This window comes from Barbus barbus, assembly GCF_936440315.1.
Source record: "Barbus barbus genome assembly, chromosome: 16".
NCBI lineage: Eukaryota > Metazoa > Chordata > Actinopteri > Cypriniformes > Cyprinidae > Barbus > Barbus barbus.
The window spans coordinates 10683718-10704119 of record NC_136744.1 but is presented as its reverse complement, the minus strand read 5'-3'; the positions used below and the strand labels follow the sequence as shown (position 1 = coordinate 10704119).

At 36.5% G+C, this 20402-nt stretch overlaps 2 protein-coding genes across 2 annotated transcripts; both read right to left on the bottom strand.

The window, feature by feature from the left end:
* Window positions 1-112: 112 nt before the first annotated feature.
* LOC306882315 (uncharacterized protein) lies at window positions 113-5715 on the bottom strand. Its single transcript, XM_079436856.1, has 14 exons — window positions 5537-5715; window positions 5094-5438; window positions 4643-5002; window positions 3685-3786; window positions 3425-3520; window positions 3201-3302; window positions 2832-2918; window positions 2574-2735; window positions 1797-2473; window positions 1524-1607; window positions 1218-1310; window positions 996-1107; window positions 671-725; window positions 113-398 (listed from the first exon to the last, which is right to left on the bottom strand). The coding sequence occupies exons 1-9, from the start codon at window positions 5601-5603 to the stop codon at window positions 2382-2384; spliced, it is 1413 nt and encodes a 470-aa protein (XP_079292982.1). The 5' UTR covers window positions 5604-5715; the 3' UTR covers window positions 113-398; window positions 671-725; window positions 996-1107; window positions 1218-1310; window positions 1524-1607; window positions 1797-2381.
* A 4422-nt stretch (window positions 5716-10137) lies between these two features.
* Window positions 10138-20312, bottom strand: LOC306882680 (uncharacterized protein). Its single transcript, XM_079437500.1, has 18 exons — window positions 20102-20312; window positions 19765-19808; window positions 19568-19646; window positions 18026-18207; window positions 17862-17945; window positions 17696-17764; window positions 17375-17554; window positions 17139-17294; window positions 14202-14277; window positions 14041-14131; window positions 13810-13951; window positions 13592-13696; window positions 13347-13437; window positions 12470-12620; window positions 12291-12365; window positions 12077-12179; window positions 11769-11875; window positions 10138-11150 (listed from the first exon to the last, which is right to left on the bottom strand). The coding sequence occupies exons 1-18, from the start codon at window positions 20127-20129 to the stop codon at window positions 11030-11032; spliced, it is 1884 nt and encodes a 627-aa protein (XP_079293626.1). The 5' UTR covers window positions 20130-20312; the 3' UTR covers window positions 10138-11029.
* Window positions 20313-20402: the final 90 nt, after the last annotated feature.

Here is a 20402-nt window from a genome sequence, read left to right as displayed (position 1 = left end):
TGTGAATCTGTGTGTGAAACATATTTTAAAGAAATCCATGCGGTCAGATTACTACTATGGAAATAAACAATAACAATAAAGATAACAATTCAAAGGTGGAAACAGAGAAAACAAGATTAAGCAGTGTTTACTACATACAATGCATTAGCCAAAGTATGAAAATCATCGAAACAACAAATTGTACAATAATGCGTAATTTTTCAATTTAAATCAATTGAATTAAATACAGTTAACATGGGTAGGGTAACATTAGCTCATCATAGATGGTATTAAGTTATTCTTCAAATGATCTAAACCTCTTGATCTTGCTCTTCCAGGAATGGTGCTGCCTCTGGCTGACATCTTTGGATCTCAGGGAGGTGATTCTCTAAAAAATCTGATTCATCAATGTCTCCTTGCTGTAATGTTATTAAAAACACACTCTTATTTCAGGATTTATAGAATAAAGGTTGAGAGCAATATACGATTAGTTCCCCACTAAGGAGTCTTTAATTACATTATGGCATTAGATCCAAAATGAATGAGGGTAAATCATATTACAGAAATGCATTTTAAAACATGTTAAATTTTCTTTCTTTCTTTCATTTTTTTTTGAACAACCATTAGTTGTAAACCTAACAACAAAAACTTGTGACTACTTTTTACCATCAAATATTCAGCCAACAGTTACCTGTGGTGTGCACTGTGTTGTGAAGTCCCTCAGCGCATACAGCTCCTTCTGTACACTGAAAGACAATCAATTAACACTTAGTGAAGCAATTAAGCAATGCAAAAAAATACTAAACCTCAACTGTAAATGTAAATTTACATTAGTGGGTCATTATACTGCTAACTTCTAATCCTTTAAGTTAAAATTCAAAAAATATGTTTTACCAAAAAAGTAAACTTACTCTCTCCCAGCAACTGCCCCTGTAATGCATCAGTAAAGACAATGACAGTTAGCTACATTGATATCAATACATGAGCTCTTGTTACCTACATGTGTCAAAAAGTACCAATGAAACTCACAGTATGCATGGATCTGTAAAACCAGCCACACACCAGACATAATGCTTTCAAACGCCAGCACTATTACACGCAGATCAGCCACTGTTCTCTCCCCCTTGTCTTGCAAACAGAAGATTGAAGAGAAGAACTTAGTGACTTCTCCAACGGAATCTATTGTAGGAACACATTCTGAAACACATTGTAGAAATATAAATATTGTTGACACTTACACACTTGCAATATTAATTCTGTGGCAAGAGAAACAGAATTGATTACTGGTAGACCTGCCACCCCATACATGTACAAAGTAGTGTAAATTACATCTGCAAAAGAGAATGAATCATTATTATGGTAGGATTACAGATGAACCGCAGCAAAAAGAAACACATTTAAACACTACACTACTTAAATTAAAATTATTATAAATACTATAATAATAATTATAATAATTTTGTTTCCACAAAGTAAATAAAAAAAATCGGAATATTTCCTTGACTTTTTTCCCTTATTTTCTGACTTTCAGTGTATTTTGTTACCAGGAACTTTTCTGGGGAATCGTGTGGGTGAAATTGCAGTCAAGACATGGAGCAGAACTGTGACAAAGATCCATCCAAACCGCTCTGTGATGAATGACACATTATTATAGTCAGGCTACAATTGCTGGAAACCTACGCTATACCAAAAAAACTAACAGAACTAATGACCTATATCTTAAAACATACAAATCACCCCCAAGAAATCAAACAAGAAAACAAACAAACAAAAAAAAAACACTAAGGTAGTTTTGCTGACATTCGAAACCAGCTTACCGTTTGTATGCTCCAGAATCTTGTTGAGGTAAAATAAAATAAATGCACTATGCCCGATGAGTGTAAAAACCATAACATTTACCCAAACTAAATCTGGGACAAAGAGAGAAAGACAGATCATCAACACACAGAATGGGGGGGGGGGATCACTATAAAGTTTCACTTCAAAGTTTCCCAATCAACTTTACGTTTGGAGTATTTGTGAACTGGTCTATAAGCTACTTCTCTTTTTGCCCTAAGAGCATTTTTCCTAACGTTTCTGATTTAATAAGAAAATGTTTAATTTAATTGAAATGTCCTCACCAGCATGTAACAATGTTTTCCAATGTACAATCAAACTCATTATACTTACAACATCTCCATATAAGTGCAAAAAGTTGATATTTGCCAAGTCTTGAACAACAGTACTGGCAAATTGCTGGTATTGGAAGAACAATTAATGATATAGCAGCAGAAATTCCCCCAAAGGCATATGTCATTATAATCATGGCTGAAAAATTAAACAGGCACATTTTAATGTCTATGAGTATGAGTAAATAAGTATGTCACAATTGACAGATCGTGGATATCAGTAAATACAGGTTCCTACTTACATTTATCAACACTTGATGATGTAAAGAAGAGAAGACGCATTTGAAGAAAGTTGCTTGACTGCATGAAAACGTGTCCTAACGACTCTGCATGACAGCAATCACAGAGCAATGCTGATGTAAACACATATGACCATTACACATCAGAACATGCAGCCTAGTGGATAAAGATCTGAAAGTTATATACCTAAAATAAATCGCACTGACAAATGTATATCAAAAAATTGTGTGAAGCAAACGTTGTTTAAGGCTCGAAAAATTGCAGGCATGGATGACAGCAGAATAATCCCAACACTGACAAGAACCACTTGAGTCCACTGAGATGTATTCCAGAGATCATGAAGAACAGCTACAAAACACAACAGTTATTCAGTTATAAGTGCATATGTTAATAGCTCAAACTCTACTGTAAGTTAATACTCTATAAGAGACCAAGTTTCCTTACCGGAGCAAAATGCTGTGGAAATCAGAAGATATGCAATGGGAATCGCTACAAACTCAATTATTCTGTGGATGAAACCTGGAAAATTAACTGAAATAAAAAAGGAACAAGAGTTGAGGGGGGGCCGGGGGGTGCCCTGGTTTTTCAATAAATCAAAGTCCATCATAATCATAAATGGTAAAACTTTTCTAGCATGAATTGTAAATGTTTATTTCCTAAAAATGAAAACAATATTCAAGTTACAAGCAAAGATGCTATATTTATGGGTCTAGCACAATTTTTGATAATATAAAATTATAGTACAATGATATATGAAATGTATTGTGGAATATGCAATACAAAGTACAATGTCTTTCATTGAGATACACATACCAGAAACAGTAGAATCCCAATTAAAATATGGGGCCATAAGAAATAACAAAATGATCCTCGTCAGATTAATTGTTGCACACATCGTTACCTCAACTACAGACCCTGAACAAAGCAGTAAAAAAACACCAAAGTCATTAACAGAGAGAAAAGATAAGTATATACCTAAAGTATATATAACCTTTGTATACAATTCATGGAGACTTAGAGAAGTTCAGGATACTTACCTTCAATAACTCCCCACAGAACAAATGCAATCGATAAACAGATATTGGGACAGACAACCTGTAAATAATTTGCGTACATGGGTTTTGTTCCAATATCTGCAGAAGAACAAACACCATGAACAATAATTTATAGCTAGTTATTCAGCAAATAGATATCACATCAACCCTGATTCAGTGAAAAAATAACAAAACTTTTTAACATCTTATTAATTTACAATTGTTATAAAAAATATTAAAAGCATACTTAATTCTTGGCTTACCTTGTTTGCTTATATAGATTGTGACTGGAATACTTAATACAAAAGTCAACAAGAGGGAAATAAAGCAAAGTATCAGTGTAGTAATGTGCAGAGCAGACATCCCTACATGAGAGACACAGAATGATTAGACTGACATTAGATTAAGTTAATCCATGTTCTCAAATTCTCAAAGTAAATACATAAAATGATTTATAAATTAAATACATATATACACTGCCATTCAAATGTTTGGGGTCCTAAGATGTTTTTTAAATTTTCTTCGTCTGCTCATCAAGGCTGCATTTATTTGATCAAAAATACAGTAAAACAGTAATTTTGTGAAATATTACTACAATTTCAAATAACTGTTTTCTATTTTATTATATTTTAAAGAGTAATTTATTCTGGTTGGCAAAGCTGAATTATCAGCAGCCATTATTACAATCTTCAGTATCACATGATCCTTCAAAATTTGTGCTCTTATTATTATCAGTGTTGAAAACAGTTGTGTTGCAGTCACTGATCTATATAATGCTCTCTATTATAGATCAGTGGATCCAATGTTATTTTAGCATTGTTTATATACTATTATAGTATATATTAATATTTTGAAATAACTTTAATTTTTAGATTTTAGTAATTTTGTTGTGCTTTTGTAATTTCTAAGAGTTTTTCTATTTTAGTGTTTCTATATAGATTTTTAATTCAGTTTTAGTCATTTTTTATTTGTATTTATTTATTTGACTTATTTCAGTCAGCTGTGCTTATTTCAGTCAATTTTTAATCTGTATTTCAATTACCAAAAACAACACTGTTATGCTTAAAATTGTGTGGAAACACAATTATTTGTAATAGAAATCATTTAAATGTATTTACTGTCATTTTTAAACAATGCATTCAATTTGACTCTTTAAAAACAACATTTTACTGACCAAAGCTTAGTATAGTGACAGTATAGTGTCTGCTTCAGAGGACTTACCCAACCGCCCAATTTCCACAGTTGCAGAGGTTACCGATTTCTCTGTGTGGACCTCACACATGTATTCTCCCTTGTCGGCAGTCTGGACATTTTTTAGTCTTACTGAGAAGTTGCCTTTGGGAATTTCTTCTCTGAAGAACTCTGCTCTGTCTCTGTAACGCGTGTGAGACGATCCTGTAAACATCGTCCCATTTTGGAAAAGCAACACAGGGATGATGTCTGGACTTTTGTCCACCTTCTTCCATGACACCTCGTCAAAGCGTTGAGGAGGGATATGTGAGTCCACCATACAGTTTAGAACAACATCCTCACCAACATGTGCAAATACAATTTGATCTCCTCCTGTCACAACTACACGCTCTGTTACAAACCAAAAATAAATAATCAAGTGGGGGAAAAAAGTAAAGTAAAAAAGTGTTTAAAGATTATTTGTAATGAGATAAACACTTACCCACATGTTGAATTGTAACAGAGATCTCTCCAACATCCTTGTAAGAGTAAACTACACATCTGTAGATACCAGTGTCTGCAACTGTTATATTTTCTAACAGGATTGAGAAGTTTCCTTTAAAGATCTGCTCAGAAAAAAAATGTGCTCTATCCCTGTAAGACTGATACTGAGCCTCAGGTCTGTCCTGTCCATTCTGAAACAAGTGCACTAATGCCTCTTCATCTGTCCTCGTCCATTCGACTTCCAGCTCCTCCACAGGTAATGGTGTTTCCACAGAGCAGGGCAGGGTGATGGAACCCCCCAGCTGTGCCACCAGAGGCTGAGCAGGTCCTTGAACCAAGAGCCCTTAAAAAGATTCAGCGATTCAGATGGGATTGTTAAAGCATGTATGCAAGTCAAAAACACAATGTAAACAAGTATGAAACAAAGCATGTGATCCTCACCTTCAGATGTAAGAAGAGCTGCTGCAGATATCAAGATGCTAAACATGCTTATGTTCCAGGTGCACATATCTACAGAGCTATGAACATTTCTGAATTTAATAGATAAAAATAAACACAGCTCTTGTATAAATTGACTACACTATACAAAGAACAGCTGGGTGTGAATGCAAGTTCTTCCTACTTTCATTTTATTCAAGTGTAGTTATGCAACATGGCCTTTGACCGAGGATGCATTTATTGACCTTATACAGCTATTACTCAGAAGCTGCTTTTTAATCTCGGTTGCTTTGTCTCAGCCACGGGAATCCACTGCAAGGCTTGGATGGATTACCTATTTTCCCTGTCAGCTAATGGTATCCATGTCTAATAACTTCTGGGTGTTCATTTACATCCAGCATAAACTCGTGAAGCCATGTTTGACAGTTGGCCAAAGGCGATGGTTTGTAGTTTAAAATCTCAGTATTTGAGATTTTAACACACACACACACACGCATAATGTTTCACTTCAGATGACATTGATCCACCCTCTGGGGTTGTATGGATTACAGTTGTGATTGCTTTGTGGGTTTTTGAAAACACTTGCATTATATGGACTCAGAGATGGATTCCTTTTCTAATAATCTTTGTTGGTGTTCATCTGAAGAAAGAAAGTAATATACAGCTGGGATGCTCTATTTAGGTCCTATGTCAGCAATACCACATTTTATCATTTTTTCCTCACTAAACATTAAGATGTTTACTCTTTTCAATATAATGTCAAAAGGACAAATGCCATAAAGTAAATTGCATTTATTGATTAACCAGAAGACAGGATCACATGAAGCAATTCAAAATGTGTGAGCGACATTTGCCCCTCGCGGAGTATAAAACGGAGAAGTGAACTCAAGCACCTTCTAGTGAAGCTGGCACGGCCTTTCCTACTTTCAGATGATGTGGATTAGATTTGTTCAATTTGTTCAAATACAATATTTTACTTAAGTTTTTGAAATGGGAAAAGCATGCGGCTTTTTTCTTTAGAAAAATACCTTTTTTGTTGCAAAAAATTTACAAGCATGTAGACTAAAACCACTGACAGTTTTGTAAACTTCATAATTATGAATAGCAAATTCTTAATAAATTCCTCCATTTTTAATAGCAAATTACATGAGGCTGTGCAAAACATAAAAGTTGCATCTAATTGTAAAATACTATTAATCTGTGTTTAACAATGTGAATGGCTTTTTTATATATAACTTTAGTTTTATCTTAGTCATAATGAGCTCAGTGGGAGACCCATGAACAGAAATTATGTGCATCAATATCCATTTATAGCACAGCCAGTATCCTCAGATTGGCTGACTTCTTAATACCAATTAGTTGTGCACCAATATTTTACATCTTTTACTGTTTTGATGTTGGACTTCTCGTTATTTGAGGAGGAGCAATCCTTCACAGATGAGAGCTAAATATCATTGGTAATATTTCCTCTTAATTACAAGGGTTTCGGGGGTCTGATTCACCCTGATAAATTTTTGTTTTTATAAACTTAAAATTTAACTCTGCAACTGTGTTTAAGTAATGAGAACTTTTTGTGTGTGTGTGAAAACATGCCAGAATATTAGGTTACATATTAGGTCTGCTGCTCTCTTGTTTGTTTGTATGGATGTTTGCCTGGCTTCCTAATTGCTGCACACTGCTGGTTTACGACCGGCAGTCGGACGGATATCCCGGTGTGTATCCGCCGTTGGCCTCTTAATTTAACACGGAGGAAACGCAGGAGGAAACACGGGAGCCAGGGCAGATGTATTGTTAAACTGAAAGCACATCTTCAGGCTGGCTTCTTGCTGAACCCTTCCCCTGTGTCGTTTAATGGCGGCTCTGTTGTCTGGAGAACACGCGACTTGGCTTTTCGGTGGCTTCGACCTGTTCTTCCCCTGTACCCGTCTCCTGTCTCCCGGGATGGCTTCCCACGGATTGGCGCATCTCCTGGAAACCTGTGCTCACTGAGAAGAGCTTCGTTCTCTCCGGTCGTTATCCCTCCACCCAAAATGGCTTTGATCAATGCTCGATCTTTGGTGAACAAGACCTTCTTGTTAAATGACTTTATCTCCTCACACAGTCTGTATTTGATGTTCATCACCGAATCATGGACAAAGGTTGGTGATCTAACCCCTTTCTCTGAATTAGTTCCATCTGACTGTACATTTTTTAATTCTCCCCGTCCAAACAGACAAGGGGGAGGATTAGTGACTATTTTAAAAACCTCATTCCGGTCAGTTCCTGTAAGCCCATGTACTAGCTTTGAAGCTCAGCTTTTACATCTGGACTGGAATGGCCCTGTTTTATTAGGGGTGATTTATCGTCCTCCTCACTCTATTAAGGACGTCATACAACAACTTACTGAATTTATTGATAATATCGCCACAAACTATGACCGTTTTTTATTGGTGAGCGATTTTAACATCCATGTTTGTTGTCAGTCTGACCCTCTATCCAAGGAATTCCTTAGCCTCATTGAGTCTTTTGGCCTGGTCCAGTGGACATCCAGGGACATACATTGGACCTAGTACTCTCTCATATACAACATCTACGTCTGTTAAACTCTGTCTGGCTGGATTCTCTCAATGTCACCGCTCCGCTCAAGCCTTATAAGCCTAAATCTAAATCGGAACCGTGGCTAAATTCTGAGACTCGACTTTTAAGACAAGCCTGTAGAAAGGCCGAGCGTAAATGGAAAAAAGACCATTTGCATATTTCATTTCAATGGTTTAAAGAAAGTTTATTGGTTTATCAGAGTGCTGTAAAGTCTGCTAAAGCTATATACTTTTCTAATATAATCAAGGAAAAATCACTCTAGACCTAAGGTTTTATTTTCAGTTACTAATTCTGTTGTGAATCCCACGGTTTATACTGTGTGTATTGCTTCCGAGGCTCTATATGAACGCTTCGAGATTTTTTATTGATAAAATCTCTAATTTGAGATCCACCATAAGCCCCTCTCGCACAGAACCCTCTATCCCGTTGTTGCATTATGCTTCTTGGGATACTTTTGAACCCATTTCTCTACATCTACTTAAGGATACTATTGTTAATACTAAATCATCTTTTTGCTCTTTTGATACCATACACCCCAAATTTTTTTAATTAATCGTTGATGCTGTTGGGCCAGGATTGGTGTCTCTTTTTAATAAGTGTCTCTGTACTGGCTCTGTCCCTGCTGACTTTAAAGTGGCAGTCACTCCTATACTCAAGAAGCCTTCACTGGACCCATCTGTTCTGTATAATTTTGTCCTATCTCTGTATTACCATTGATCTCAAAGGTATTGGAAAAAATAGTGTTTGATCAGCTCTAATCTTTTCGCAGTTGTAATGGGATTTCTGAAATATTTCAATCTGGCTTTAAATCTGTACATAGCACAGAAACTGCCCTCTTGAGAGTGCTAAATTATATTTTTGTATCTACGGACTCTGGTGACTCTGTGGTCCTTGTGCTTTTAGATTTGTCAGCTGCTTTTGACACGGTTTACCACACCACTCTGATATCTAGATTAGTCTTATGTGGGGATAAAAGGAACTGTTCTTAAGTGGTTTTTGTCATACCTCACTGACAGAAAATTCTTGGTCAAGTTAGTTAACTTTTCTTCTTCTGTTGCTAATCTAACCTGTGGTCTTCCTCAAGGCTCCATCTTGGCACCCTCCCTCTTTTCTCTGTACATGTTACCTCTGGGATCCATTCTAAGAAGTCATGGGGTGTCTTTTCATTTCTATGCAAATGATACCCAAATTTATCATCCTATCAAGAGAAAAGATCCCTCAGCTTTTACTTCTTTATTAAAATGCTTAGAGGAAGTTAAACTATGGCTTGCCCAACATTTTTTCGTCATTAAATGAAAATAAGACTGGGGTGATAGTTTTTGGGCCCTCTGACAATTCTCAGACAACCTAGATCTTGGTAGTTTATCAGTGTTGAGTTCTCCACGTGAACAGAACCTTGGCGTTTTGTTAGAGGAGTCCTTACACTTTGACAAACATATCTCTTCCGTAGTAGGTTCTAGTTTCTATCAACTTCGTCTGCCATCAAAAATTAAACCTTTCCTAAATCATAAAACTTTAGAGATGGCTGTTCATGCCTTCTTCACCTCACGCTTCGACTACTGCAATTCACTTTACTGTGGTAGTTTGAATTCACTAATTAATCGTCTTCAACTAGTTCAAAATGCTGCTGCTAGATTCCTTCATAATAGCCGTAAAAGCGCTCATATTACTCCTATTCTGCGGACCCTTCACTGGCTGCCTATTAAATTTAGAACTGACTTTAAAATCCTTTTATTCGTATACAAATCTTTACACGATCTAGCTCCTATGTATTTATCTGAATTGCTGCACCCATATACTCCCTCCGGATGTTTAGGATCAAGTGATCAGACCCTTCTTCTAGTCCCACTATCCAGACTTAAATGTAGAGGGGATCAAGCTTTCTCAGTGGTCGGGCCGTGGTTGTGTAATAGCCTCCCCCTTGAGATCAGACTTGCTCCCATTTTTAAATCTCTTCTAAAAACATATCTATTTTCTCTGGCTTATACATAACTTTATTATATTTTATCTTTATTTTTGTCTTTTTTGCTAAGTTTTATGGATTCATATTTCTCGTCTCTTGTGTTTCAATATTTACTCATTGTATAGGTTGAGACCCTGTTTAAATTGTTTAGTTGTGCTGTTTTTTTAATTAGTTATTTAGTTTTTGAATCTCTGTGCAGCACTTTGGTCAGCCGTGTGGCTGTTTTATGTGCTATATAAAAAACTACATATTATAAATGAAAATATAAATAAAAACATTTCGAAATTTTCCTCTTTTTTTAGGGCACCTTTTATTGTATTAGAGAGTCATTTTGCATTGCTTTACAGATATATCAATTACAAGTACATGGACTTTTTTCCTTATCTACTGCAGATCATCTCTACAGCAGAAGTGGCACAGAACATCAGGAGTATTGACAAATTTAATTATTTTAACTTGTAACATTTAAGCTTTTACAGAAGCAGGTTAAAACCTGCAGATGAGGCGTCCAAATAAAACCTTTCAATGCAACAATACTTATGGTTTAGGCAAAGGCGGCAAATATTTTTCCCAATAACTGGAAAAAAAAAAACTGCAGTGACCATTCATTAAACTTTTGACAGCCTTAATATAAAATTTCACATCACTGTCTTAAAAAAAACAAACAAAAAAAAAACATTAAAACCAATAACCGACTTGGTAAGAAGGAATGTATTCTGTGGGACAAAAAATAAAAAAATAAATTGAAAAACGCAGCCATCATTGTCAAATTAAAACGTTTCAACTGTGTACAGACAGATATTAAGACTATTTTTTAAACAGAAATTATAAAATATTCAGAAGAATGACCAAACAAACACCAAAGCCCCACGCTGACTTTTATGCACGTGAATTTTTACTGTATCCAACTAATTACAGGGATTAAGATGGTTAAATCCCTGTCTGTGTGCTGGGAATCAGGGCTGTGATTTGGCTTTATTTCGGTCAATGCCTTTGTTTTCTGGTATATGCTTGTAAGTGCAGCCATTCTTAATGCAGCCATGTGTCCTCCAAAAATAACATTCATCAGGCTGTTTGCTGAGGGTAAAAAAAAAAAAAAAGAGACAAAACAGATTTTTTTTTTACAGATTTAAAGAAATTTCGCATTATCACCACCAATAGAACATTGCTCACAAATGGAGTGAATGGGTGCCGTCAGAATGAGAGTCCACACAGCTGAAAAACATCATAGTAATCCACAGTGGTTTAAAGTATTTAAGTAATTGTAAAGTAACTATCTGTTTTATGTGAATGAGTACATGAGCAGTATATATAGCATTTCCTGTTCCACTGGACTCGTGTGGATTACTTGGGGATTATTGTAATGTTTTTATTCACCTATTTGGACTCTCATTCTGACGGCACCCATTCACTGCAGAGGTGAGCAAGTGATTACTGATTTGTACTGAGTGAAATGTAACCGTATAAGTACAAAAAACCCAGTAAAAATCTGCTCCAATAAAGAAACCAACATCTACATCTTGAATGGTCTGAGGATAAGTAAATTTTCAGCAAATTTCCATTTTGGGGCGAACTATTCCTTTAAAGTTATTCATTCTGATCATACAGCTTGAATCAAAAACCTAAACAGTGATATCACTCATGTGCAACCAAAAAAAAAAAAAAAACACATTCAGAAACAACATGTTCACTCACCCATTCCTTCCCGAGGACTCTGTAGATGCATCTCTGGACACTCCAAGACGTGTGTGAATCCTATCTGGATAACGCACCACAAGAGTTGTCCCATCAATGGCATAACCCTGCAAATAACAAAAACAAACAGACTTATTTTTCCCCTTACTGAAACGACAAAAATTATGAAAGATCTTCATTTCAGTGGAAACAAGGGACAAACCCCGACCACTGATATCAGCTGAGAAGAGTTAGACATATTATAAGCAGCTCTATGGCCATCTGCATATCTTACATTCCACTGAACAAAACTGAACAAACATACTCACATGGAAACAGTCTATGGCTTTCTCACAGTCCTCCTTCTTGGTGTAGTTAACAAATGCACAGTGTCTCATCTGTAACACTCTTACACTATGGACATGCCCAGCACTGTTTCATAAAGATACATTTATACAACTTAAAATGTGCTCCATCACATCAATGCTGAATAAAGCATTTTACTAGTTAAAAGATGTTTGCAAAACAAATAATGTCACTTACGATCTGAATAAGTCATAAAGCTTTGGCTCTGTTATAGAAGGCACCAGATCTCCGACCCAGATGGGGAATAGCTCTCTGTTTAGGGATGAAAGACAGCCAGATTCAGACGATTTTGAGCTGAAAGGTTGTAGCACAAATGCCTGTATTTTGTATGTGCACACAATGCCTGTGTGTCTTACGGAGGATGATGACGAACTGGAGAAGAGGTTGGCATACTGAAACGAGGCTGATTCTGAAGAAGAGGTCTGAAAGGGAATTTAGCTGGAGGTTGTGGGTTTTGCTTTACAGACATAAACTCGCGTTCTCCGGGCACTAGGACAGGGCTTAAACCTGCACAGAATAAGAGTTAGTTAAATGCAATCTCACATGTATTACTTGTATTTGTCCCCCTCACCATTTATATACGCATGCATATTCATATTTATGGAAATCAGCATCTTTCCAAAAAAAAAAAAAAAGACTAGGAAGGAGTGAACAAGATACGTGGACAAAACATGCCCCTGCACATTCACGCTGCATCAAAGATTTTTGTACACATTGTTTTTTGCAATGTTGAGCATCATAACCAATCACATACACATCTGTTGAATGAAACCCATAAGGCGTTCATTCACCTTTGATGAAATCCGAGAGCTTTCTGACCCTGCATAGACAGAAATGCAACTACCACATTCAATGTAATTTTATGAAGCTATGACAATCATTTTTGTGCGCAAAAACAAAAATAACGACTTCAAGTTCTATTGCTGTTTATGTAGGATCAGAAAGCTCTCAGATTTAATAAAAAATATCTTATTATTGTGCTATGAAGATGAACAAAGGTCTTACCGGTTTGGAATGACATTAATTAATTTTTTGGTGAACTAGCCTTTTAAAATACATAAATTGATAAAACATGAAATAAAAAACATTTAAAGAGGGCAATTTCTATAATTGCCTTACAAAGCTAAAAATACCCCAAGAACTCACTCACAGGGGGGCAAATACTGCCCCTTAAGGGCAAAGTAAATTTCTGTCCCTGACATATCCATGTTTTATCATCAAGTATTATCATACCTGGAAGCCCAGAGAGACTTTCTAAGGCTTTTTCTACAGTTCCATGAAGAATAAGGGCGTTTGAACTCTGCTCTTTAGTGAATCCCATTTCCTGTTGATGAAACAAGCATCTCTTGACATTACCATTCTGTTTTGTTTATTTATATCAAATGGACAACATAAAACCAATATGCAGCTGCTGACAATATTCAAGCAGTATAAGCACTAAAACAAAGTGTGATCCATTAGCTATGCTCACCACTCACCATTAGCTGCATGAGCTGCACCCTCATCATCTCCTCAGCTGCATCCTTACATGTGCTGTCCAGTTTTAACACTTCATTATATGTAAGTCTGGCGTCATAGTATCTCTGATAGAAGGGTAAACAACAAGATTGTGTGAAAATAAAATAGCAGAGGGGCATTTGTGGATGAGCCTGTACTCTAAATGATGGATGACACTGGCAAAACACTATAGTAATACCTTCAGTCCAACAAGCGCTTTGCCTTTTCTGTAAAGACCTTTAATCCATTTGGGGTTCATAGAAAGAGCAATATCAGCATCATTTAAAGCCTTCTCATACTGCAGCATCTTTTCATAGCAGTAAGAACGATTTCCAAATAACCTGCACCACAGACACAAACAAAAACACATTAATGTACAACTTTTGATCTAACAAGAAGTTATGTTGTAATTAAAACAGTCAACACCTACTTATACTCTTTAGGATTGTGTTTTATAGCATCTGTAAAATATTTCACGCCCATTTCCAGGTTTCCTGAGGCGGCATACTGGTTACCTATAACTATAGAAGAAAAGATGGAATTACCAAGACGTTTCATGACTAAGCCATTTTTAGAGAAAAACTCCAGTACCTGCCAACTCCATGCTTCTTGTAATCAAGTCATTTGCATTGACAGTCTCCTCTGACTCCTCCTCCTTGATATCAATCTACAGGAATGACAATTTAAATATTATGGAAATACAGAATACATCAAGAACTGGTTGCTTCCAAAAATGGTTCAAGAGGATTATGGTTATATAAAAGACACTTCTGCAAGATTGTATACTGCTGTTTAAAGGATTTAAAACGTATATCTTATGCTCAACAAGGCTACATTTATTTAATCAAAACCACTGAAAAACAATAATTTTGTGAAATATTAATACAGCTTAAAATAAACTGCTTTCTCTTTGATTATTTTAAAATGGCATTTATACCTGTGATGGCAAAGCAGAGTTTCCAGCATCATTACTCCTTCAGTGTCACATGATCACTCAGAAATAAATGCTAATTTCCAAAGAAACATTTCATATATCAATGTGGGGGGAAAAAATGCACTTCTTATTTAACAACTGTTCACTCATTGTTCGATTTTTCAAACCAAATTTAATGTGTGAATGTCCTGGTTATGGTCATGCCTTTATTTGGCCGCCCAGCACAAGATATGATGTACAGGTCCTTCTCAAAAAATTAGCATATTGTGATAAAGTTCATTATTTTCTGTAATGTACTGATAAACATTAGACTTTCATATATTTTAGATTCATTACAACACAACTGAAGTAGTTCAAGCCTTTTATTGTTTAAATATTGATGATTTTGGCATACAGCTCATGAAAACCCAAAATTCCTATCTCAAAACATTAGCATATTTCATCCGACCAATAAAAGAAAAGTGTTTTTAATACAAAAAAAGTCAACCTTCAAATAATTATGTTCAGTTATGCACTCAATACTTGGTCGGGAATCCTTTTGCAGAAATGACTGCTTCAATGCGGCGTGGCATGGAGGCAATCAGCCTGTGGCACTGCTGAGGTGTTATGGAGGCCCAGGATGCTTCGATAGCGGCCTTAAGCTCATCCAGAGTGTTGGGTCTTGCGTCTCTCAACTTTCTCTTCACAATATCCCACAGATTCTCTATGGGGTTCAGGTCAGGAGAGTTGGCAGGCCAATTGAGCACAGTAATACCATGGTCAGTAAACCATTTACCAGTGGTTTTGGCACTGTGAGCAGGTGCCAGGTCGTGCTGAAAAATGAAATCTTCATCTCCATAAAGCTTTTCAGCAGATGGAAGCATGAAGTGCTCCAAAATCTCCTGATAGCTAGCTGCATTGACCCTGCCCTTGATAAAACACAGTGGACCAACACCAGCATCACTGACTGTGGGTACTTGACACTGGACTTCAGGCATTTTGGCATTTCCCTCTCCCCAGTCTTCCTCCAGACTCTGGCACCTTGATTTCCGAATGACATGCAAAATTTGCTTTCATCCGAAAAAAGTACTTTGGACCACTGAGCAACAGTCCAGTGCTGCTTCTCTGTAGCCCAGGTCAGGCGCTTCTGCCGCTGTTTCTGGTTCAAAAGTGGCTTGACCTGGGGAATGCGGCACCTGTAGCCCATTTCCTGCACACGCCTGTACACGGTGGCTCTGGATGTTTCTACTCCAGACTCAGTCCACTGCTTCCGCAGGTCCCCCAAGGTCTGGAATCGGTCCTTCTCCACAATCTTCCTCAGGGTCCGGTCACCTCTTCTCGTTGTGCTGCGTTTTCTGCCACACTTTTTCCTTCCCACAGACTTCCCACTGAGGTGCCTTGATACAGCACTCTGGGAACAGCCTATTCGTTCAGAAATTTCTTACCCATGATTGCGGTTTTGAGTAATGAACCAGGCTGGGAGTTTTTAAAAGCCTCAGGAATCTTTTGCAGGTGTTTAGAGTTAATTAGTTGATTCAGATGATTAGGTTAATAGCTCGTTTAGAGAACCTTTTCATGATATGCTAATTTTTTGAGATAGGAATTTTGGGTTTTCATGAGCTGTATGCCAAAATCATCAATATTAAAACAATAAAAGGCTTGAACTACTTCAGTTGTGTTGTAATGAATCTAAAATATATGAAAGTCTAATGTTTATCAGTACATTACAGAAAATAATGAACTTTATCACAATATGCTAATTCTTTGAAAAGGACCTGTATATGCTGATATGACGTCAATAAACAGGCAAACCCACAACAAATCAAAGTTCCATGTTTTTGGGAATTGTCTGCATTGTTGACAACCCTTTTAACACATAGGTCAGAAGTTGTAAATTATTTAGAAAACAACAATTTCATAATCAGCTTGTGAAAATCTGTACTATTGCAACCTGTCTGCTTGCTGTGCACACAATAACTTTGAAAAGAAAGAAAGAGGGGGTGTAGAAATTCTTCACTATTTTCCAAAACACCTCTCAAGGCAAGAAGTTGGTGCCAAATTTTTTTCTTGATCCAGATAAACACAAGATGCCTGCAGAATATCCTACAATCTCACTTTTGTACAGTTCTCAAGCAATGATCTCATTACAGGTGCTTTCCTCCTTTTACTTTTTGGAGTCTCTTCAATACTCCAACTATTTCATTAATCTTCTGGCCTGTTTTTAACTGTGGCATACTTTGTTGACTTGACCAATAAATTCTGATTTTGGCATCTGCAACTTCCTGACTCCCTGATTTGTTTGAAAAAGAGAGAAGACTGTCTACAACAAAGCTGAGCCGCCTGCAGAACATTTGACCATCTCACTTTTATACAGTTTTAAACAATGATCTTATTGTGGGTGTTTTCCTCCTCTTCCTTTTTGGAATTTTCCCAGCACTCCTGAAATGGTTATTTTATTAATCTCCTAACTTGTATCTACTGGTGGCACTCAAAATAATCATGCTTTCAGCAACATGCAATTAGACAGACTGATAATCATTGCTATTAAATTGTAACACCGGATTTCTGGACACCCAGTGTCTCATATGAGGAAAGTATTGAGTCTCTATACCAACCTGTTTTTGTGGCGGATTGGTGTCTTTCTGCTCCGAACCACACTGTTTTCTTGAGTTTGCTTGAGCATGTTTCTTGTCAGGTTTGAGTTTTTGTTCCAGTTTGCGTTTGGCGATAGCGGCTGCGTTTGACACAAAGCAGCTATTCATGTCAAGCTCCTAAGACACCCAGAATAAAGCACTGCCATGAAAATCAGTATCTTCTCAATGAACAGCTCTTTATCTACAAAACAGCTCACCTCTGGTTCCATAGTTGAGTCTTCCTCACTATCGTCTCCCTCGTCTTCACTACTGCTATCACTGCTCTGCATAGGTGCTGAGGCGCATTGAGGACCAGGAGGCACAGGTGAACAATTTTTGTTTTTAATTTTATTTTCATAAGCATGTTTAGTCTTTTCTGGTCCAGGGTCAACTTGAACCTTAAACCAAAGAAAGAAACAAAATTCACCTGACTCCACCAAGATCAAATAAAGTCTGCAATTTCAGAGAGACAAGCGCAAAACGATGGAGGTTTGATGCGTCAAACTACATCATTTTACAAACAAGAACTTTCTTCTCACCGGTTTATTTTTTTCTTTATCTGCATTCTCCTTTTCTAATTTTTCCAAACGACGTCTCTCCTTCTGTCTCTATTGTAGTTCAGAAAAATACAACTTAAAATATTCACTTATGCTTTTTTTGACACACTTATGATTCACACAGACTTTTTTCCAGCTATGCCCTCACCATCTTTTTCTGTTTTTTCTTCTCTGCCTTTTTCTTAAGCTTTTCTTCTTCATCTACTAACTCTTTTGCATTTCTTTCTGCTTCCTAAAATAGAAAAAAAGTTAAACTTTTTTTTTTTTATCTTATAAAACAAAATGATTGAATAACAGGTGTTTGACACAAACCTCAGCTGTTATGTGTCTTGATGGTTTTGGCAGACCTCTTTCAAAGAAGTTGCGAGGAAAGCCACAGTATCTGTTGTTTGTACGGATGGCATACCTATCATCATCATCATCATCATCATAATAATAATCCTCATCAGATGAACCTTCATACCCTGTAAACTGAGCTGCAAACCGGTCCAATTCTGGAACGTTAATACAAAACAATTTGCTTAAATATCACAAAAACTTAACAGTAAATATTATATTGTGATTCAGTTATTATCTTTTACCTTGAAGGAGTAGTTCACCCAAAAATGAAAATTTGCTGATAATTTACTCACCCTCAGTCCAACCAAGACGTAGATGAGTTCGCATCCTCATAACAGATTCGGAGAAATTTAGCATTACATCACTTGCTCAGCAATGGTTGCTCTGCAGTGAATGGGTGCCGTCAGAATGAGAGTCTAAACCGCTGATCACGGTAATCCACAATCCAGTCCATCCGTTAATATCTTGTGAACACGAAAGCTGCATGTTTGAAAGAAACCAATCAATAGAGTCTATAATCCATAAGGCTTCCTCCAGTGAATAAATCCATCCCCCTTTTGTCCTCTTGTTGTAGAATCTCTTCTTTCTTTCAAAAATCTCAAGTCAAGGAGTTGCCATATGCCAAAAATCAGACTTCACTGGTCAAGACGACAAAGCTGAGATGACTGCAGAACCTCTAACAATCTCAAACGCAACTCCTCTCTTATACGGTTCATAACCAATGACCTCATTTGCAAGTGTTCTTCTACTTTTCTTTTTTTGGATCATCCCCAATCTCTCACCACAAGTATTTCCCCATCCTGTTGATTTCTTTTTAATGGTAGTGCACATCTTTAATATATATATATTATATACTTCAAGGTTCCTTAACAGAAAATGCAAAAATAATTTTAAATATATATATGCTCACATCAAAATCCAGCAACATATTTGTCTAGAACTGCTTGTAAACGGTGCTTGATCGGTGCATATTTCTCTCCGAACTCTGAAGAGATGACGTTTTCATTGGAGAAAGCAATACTTTGGGAAGATGACTCTTTTTCAGCCGGAAGCAACGGTTTGAAGTTAAAAATGTCTTGATGGATTAGTTTCACAAACAAACAACTTTTCACTTCACGAGACATTAACTGATGGACTAAAGTCGTGCGCATTACTTGAGAATTCAAACAGCTGATAACAACTTCACATTCTGATGGCACCCATTGACTGCAGAGAATCCAATTGTGAGCAAGCATTAACTAAATCGGTTCTGAAGAAACACTTTCAGTTTTGAGTGAGCTATTCCTTTAAAATTAAGAATTATAAGAACTTTATTAATAACAAGAAAATAAGTTGAGTATTTCAGTCTGTGTTGCTGAATCAAACTGGGTTCAAAAAATTTGAGAGCACTAGAACAAGCACAATATTAGCAGTAAATTTAAATTATTCCAAACCTTCAGGTTTCAGGACAGGTTTTATTTAAGTGACCATGGATGACTACTGCGGCTTGTGCCAGGGAGATAAAACATATCTTACCAAACCCATAACCAAAACTTAAGGCATCTAAGAAGCCGTGGTGTGCAGGTCTTTCATTTATAAAATCGACCATTGCATTCTAAAAAAAACAGCACAGAAAATAGTTACATACTAAAACCTACACACACCAGATTAACAAAAATAATGCTGATTCATATCATATAAATGAATTTACAGAAACTAATGACTTAACTTACTTGAGTCCGCATGAGGCGCTCATTTTCACGCAGCCGGAAGTGCTCTAAAAGAGTCATTAGAAAAACATATTTTAAAGTTTAAACACGTCTATACCACACAAATAGTGAATTGTGTGGTATAATCCAGCATATGTCATCAAAGCATGACTCATCTTTCGTATACTACTAAAGTTAATTTGTATTTAAAAATATTAAATATGCTAGATTCACAAGACAACATGAAAATAAGGAGAAATGGCTAATTCTTTCACAACTTTTCAAGCACGTCTTCGCTATTGTTATTAGAGCTGCATGTGTTTGGCGAGCAGGCGAAGTATTAAAAATATCAATATCTTACCTGGTCCTATGGTGTTCTTTCTTGACATTTTAGCGAATATATTTATATATACATATGAAACTAAGTAATCTAAATAATAAAATACTTAAGTAACTTCCAAATGGTTTAACATTCCTTCCAAACGTAGTGTTTTCTGGAGACTCGCCTCCACCTTGGCACACAGTGCGCGCGCTCACACGCATGCGCATAAATCTCATAGCGCACCACGTGGTGCGAGAGAAATAGCTTTACATTGAAATAAAAAAAGACGAGTGCGTTTATATCATATTCGTTTGTCTGTCAAATTTAACACAGGCTATAT